We start from the raw sequence: 5,000 nt of genomic DNA, 5'->3' as shown, positions 1-5,000 counted from the left end.
ATTTGCCGAAATTGGAAAAACTCTCCAGGAATCCAACCCATTTTTTTTGGCAAAATCTACCGGATTTCACACCTTCCAAACCCCAAAAAACATACTAACCCATAACCCAACATAAACTAACAATTGATAGTGCCGTGACAAGTTGTGCACTACCCGAGGGGTGGGTTGATGGGAGAGCTCTGCCCCCCAACACCCCCTAGGATACATTCTCTTCACCGTGATATGTATGGCAAGATAGAGCTGCATCTATACTGTAAACAATAAACCAAATACCTTTATATATTGCAAGACCAAACTGTCAATTTTCCTTCACTACTTTTGGTCGGTCTGTTGTGGATTGCTTCATTTTTATTACTTTTTTCAGGATTTGGGGTACTTGATGGCCTCAGAAATCAAACTGTGATAGTTATTAAGGTCTTTTTCTTCTTTGTTGCCACTGTATAGTCTTAACAATAACCTAGATTCGACACAACTACGAAAACATTGTCATATTTGTCGCTGGCTTTCTGTCACCAAAATCCCGGGAATCACTGTCTAATAGATCTTAAAACACATATATGAGGTATAATGACATTAATAAAGGCCTTTGAAGTCATAAATGTGGAAAAGCATACAATGATAATTAACCAAATATCGTTTTGACAATGGCGTAGTAATACACAATCTACTTTAGAGATTGCAGGAAGGAGTTAAGTGGTCATAATTTTGTTTAAATTCGTGATGTCAACATGCCGAAGAATTTAGAGAAAGATGGGCTGATCTTCTCACTTCTCTGTCATGTATCTCCTTTATTTTCGATTTTCTGTCATAGATGAAAAGTGTCTTAGTTTATGTCAAGGTAATCATTCCATACACTTTTTTTTACTGTAACTCTGATTGTTATTTGCGGTAAATTTACCTATTATTTCATGAACTCTTTTGGCTCTACCATGGTTTTTGCATTCTTTTTCCAGTGGCCTTTGATTATTTTTTAACTGATTTTATAGGTGTAACAATGAATAGAAAGTTCTATTATAAAAAAATGGTTATTCTTTTATTAATATTTACTCTTAATTTATAACTGACATTTCATTGTATTCAAAGTAATAATAATATGTTTGAATGCAACCAATACATGTATCTTTAATTTGCAGCAAACAGAAACTAGATAGGAATAAATGAAGCCAAACATAAAGCATAATACTCAGTAAATTATGGTTTATATATGATTGATATATCCAATATCCTGTAACAAATGAAACTAGATAAGCCCTCTACAGAAGGGGATAAAATGTTCAGAGGAATAGGCAAACAATCTGTCACAATTGGTAACACACCACAGGCTATTTCTAGACTTTTCTGCTTTTGATGATCTAAATAATTGATGATTGTAAATAACAGTAAGAAATATTTTTTATAACCATATATACATCGATACATTATCATCTAGCAAACTGCTATCTTATGATGTATTGAGATGATTAATTGTGTTTGTGCTTTTAAATCATTTGATTTTATATACTCTCATTTTTTCTTGTGTGAAATACGTCAGTAGTAGTGTCTACTTGGGTAAAGAGCATTGTACAATGCCTTGGCCCAAGGTTGAGCCTGACTATGGATTAATAACACATCCCATCATATGAATGATGGGGTACTAGTGTAAATATTGTTCAGTAACCAGTCAAGCGTCTTCAACATGCTCTTGTCTGATACAGATTATAGCTATAAATCCTTTAATTGATCTTCAAGTGGACATGGTTCACCATCAAAAGCTAATATAACCTTCAGTCTGGGCCAGAATTTTTACCATAATTTATCTGTGATTTGGCATAATTGTTCTGGCAAGCCAGTTATTAACCAATAAACTTCCAGTTACATAACATTATCTCTAATGAAAAAGAATATAAATATTAAATGGTGGACAAGAGGCCAAAGAAAACAATGATTACATTTACAAGTGAAATGTCGCCAAATAAATATCTCATTATTTTTTTAATCTGAGAAAATCTCTCATAGATTGATTACTGGGTAGTTTTAAGTGAACCTTGTAAAGTAGTGGCAGCAGGCTGTAATAATACAATACCAGAATTTATAGATGCCTTTGTTGATAATCATATGATGATGATAACCATCATGAAACTGTTTTAGTTAGGTTCATAATTGTAATAATGAAATAATTTATTTTTATGGAATGAATAGATATTTCTTATATTTTAGTATTGAATTGTAGGTAGAACTTTCCAAACTAGTATGGAATGCAGATACAGTAATTCCTTTGGAAGCAAGAAGTATGACTTGGAAAGAGACATGAATTTTTAAGTATGTACAAGTTTTATGTTTAACAATGATTGTAAGGAATATGTACATAAAAGGTACAAGCAGCATATTTGGAATGTTTTATTTTTTTCAATCAGTTTACAAGAAAATTTAATTACCCAATCACCTTAAAATGAATGTAGTTACGGAAAGGTATTGTTTCTTGATTCAATACATTCTTGGTTATGTGCTTTTCATAATAAGATTTAGTTGCAGAAGTGGTGTGCGTGCATGTGTGAAAGAGAGTCAAAGACAGAAAGAGAGGTGATTACATACTTAATTATCGAAATGCATAATTCTGACTGTAAATTTTATAATTGTGCCAAATATCAGTTATTCTATAGAAAGCTTCTTTTAGTAATACTACAAGATTTAGATAACTTATATTAAGTCATTGACTTAATTACACTAAAATACTGTAATATAAATTTTAAAATCATTTTGTTATTCATACATTTCTTTTGTGTAATATGATACATCAGTAGCAGTGTCCACTTGGGTAAGGAGCATTGTACAATGCCTTGGCCCAAGATTGAGCCTGACTATGAATTAATAATACATCTTTTATTGTGATATTTCTATAGCAAATATACAGTCTTCAAGGTTGCTAGCATCCGGATTAGTGAAAATTATGATTTTCTATCCTTTAACCCACTAACGACAGGTGTCCCACATATGAGACACCCCAAAAAATAAACATTGCCGGGTCTCCCACCAGTGTGATGCTTTATTGGGGCTTACGCTCCGACACAGCAGTGGGCCGCGGTCGGCAGGTAGACAGAGGCCAGGGCAGCTCCGCCTGCCGATTTTATAGCCGCCTGTAATCTTTTATTTTTGGCTTCAAAATATACCAGCGTTAATGGGTTAACCTTGTTGTGATCACAATACAGTCTTATGTTGCTTTATGGCCACAATTTAGTTATGAAGTTATATATTTTGGATATGTAGACACCACACTACCATATGCATTCATGATAATTGTAAGGCCCATGTATTTTTTTGTTATTGGTAGGTAACATTCCACAAATGTCTGGCTTTGTAATCACTTTGTAAACAAGAGATGCAAATATTGCCTGCAGGGAAATATTGTGATTGTGTTCCTTCTGTCTGGTTACATCTAGATTCTGTTTTTTCAGTGGAGATGCAAGTAGAGCATGAATGTATATAAAATTCATAAAGAGGGCTGTCATGAACCACAAACCTGGTTGTGGGCAGAACATGAAAGTACAACCAATAATCTGTTATATGTGTGTAAGAATTTTGTGCAATTTTCTTTAAGTATGGGTTATTCAGCTTCAGAGGCGAGAGTAATGGTCCTTACGAATTACCATATCTTTGGTGATGTCATTTATACTTGCACACCCTGAGAATACAAATCAATAATGATTAATTTATGTTTATAAGATTTTGCAATTATTGATGTATATTTTTATTAAATGATATTTGTTTTAGGAAATTTTAGCCTAATACATACCAGAGAGGGCCATTGTAGAATCCAGTTCACCTTTTAAGATGTTGAGAATATTGAGAGCTCCTTCCTCTCCACCACATGCAAGGCCCCAGAGGAGTGGTCGTCCTAAAAATACCTGTTGAGAGCATAAAGCTTAAACTTTGGAAGACTTCACTTTCATTACTTGATTTTATGACAGAACTTTCATCACCTCATTATATTTCAATTTGGTTTTTACTAGAGCAGATAAAGAAATACTGGGTAGGCACATAGGGCAAATTATATGTCAAAAGTTAGATAGACATACCATACGTGCTCCAAGAGCAAGGGCCTTGAAAATATCTGTTCCTTCAGAAAATCCTCCATCTACATATACCTCACACCTTCCATCAACTGCTTTTATTATTTCAGATAAGGCCTCAATCTGAAGATTTAAGAATGTAGAGTTTTAAGGATACCGAAAGTTATAAACATGAAAAGGATTAAAGGAAGGCATATGCAAGAGTAGGGTAATTAAAAGTTGGAATTGATATACTAGATAGGGAATAAATCAGAGAGCAGTGAAAGTATAGTGAAAAAAAGGTAGAACAAAATGAAATAAAGAAAAAGGAAGGGAGAGGAATGATCATATAGTATGATTTTCTTATTATTCATGACTATTTGTATTGTTTCCTGATTCATAAAGAAATGTATGATTGACATACTGATGGTGGCACTCCATCCACTTGACGTGCACCATGGTTTGACACCCAGATTCCTGTAGCTCCTGCCTTTAGACCTAATAGGGCATCTTCAGCAGTGAGTATTCCTTTCAGCACAATTGGTAGGTGTGTTAACCTGTAATACACAAAGACCTCAATTGCAGAAAAAGGTTTGCTATACAGTTGCAATGTTGAAATTTAATCCAGGTTCACTGATAATGTGTTAATTTAGGGATTTAGAATATAGGTTTTCCTTACCTTTTAAGCCAAGCAACATCATCCCAGGTGAGTGAGGGATCAAAGAGTGACTTAACATATTCATTGATTCCAGAGCCTCCAGCTGAGGTGTTCACACGGTTAGACTTTTCATCACCTGTCTGGAAATTAGCCATACTGCAAGGGAAGTGCAGGATCTTTATTTACTTTCCATTTACCAAATTAATGCTCAAGGAATGTTGAACCCGTCAGCAGTACATATTGCAGATAACAGAATCTAGGCGCAAGACTTAGGAGAGAATACATAAATAAGTTTCTTGTACTTTTATTCCAATTAT

At 34.0% G+C, this 5,000-nt stretch overlaps 2 protein-coding genes across 4 annotated transcripts in view; one reads left to right on the top strand and one right to left on the bottom strand.

The window, feature by feature from the left end:
* Positions 1-5,000, top strand: part of SA1 (stromal antigen) — a 65,797-nt gene that overhangs the window by 4,290 nt on the left and 56,507 nt on the right. The window lies entirely within an intron of this gene.
* The window catches only part of Hao (Hydroxyacid oxidase), a 4,594-nt gene continuing 1,955 nt past the window's right edge, over positions 2,362-5,000 (bottom strand). For 2 of the 3 annotated variants that reach the window (XM_027377402.2, XM_070144243.1), the window contains exons 6-10: positions 4,705-4,839; positions 4,450-4,582; positions 4,053-4,169; positions 3,770-3,881; positions 2,362-3,658 (exon numbers count right to left, since the gene is read on the bottom strand). In XM_027377402.2, coding sequence (XP_027233203.2) covers positions 3,591-3,658; positions 3,770-3,881; positions 4,053-4,169; positions 4,450-4,582; positions 4,705-4,839 — 565 coding nt within the window. In that variant the 3' untranslated portion in view covers positions 2,362-3,590. The remainder of the gene's footprint in view (positions 3,659-3,769; positions 3,882-4,052; positions 4,170-4,449; positions 4,583-4,704; positions 4,840-5,000) is intronic. The other variant, XM_070144242.1, reaches the window with a different exon arrangement.

This window comes from Penaeus vannamei, chromosome 31 (genome assembly GCF_042767895.1).
Source record: "Penaeus vannamei isolate JL-2024 chromosome 31, ASM4276789v1, whole genome shotgun sequence".
In the NCBI taxonomy this organism is placed as follows: domain Eukaryota; kingdom Metazoa; phylum Arthropoda; class Malacostraca; order Decapoda; family Penaeidae; genus Penaeus; species Penaeus vannamei.
Note: the sequence above shows the minus strand (reverse complement) of the source record. Positions and strands in the feature narration are given on the sequence as shown.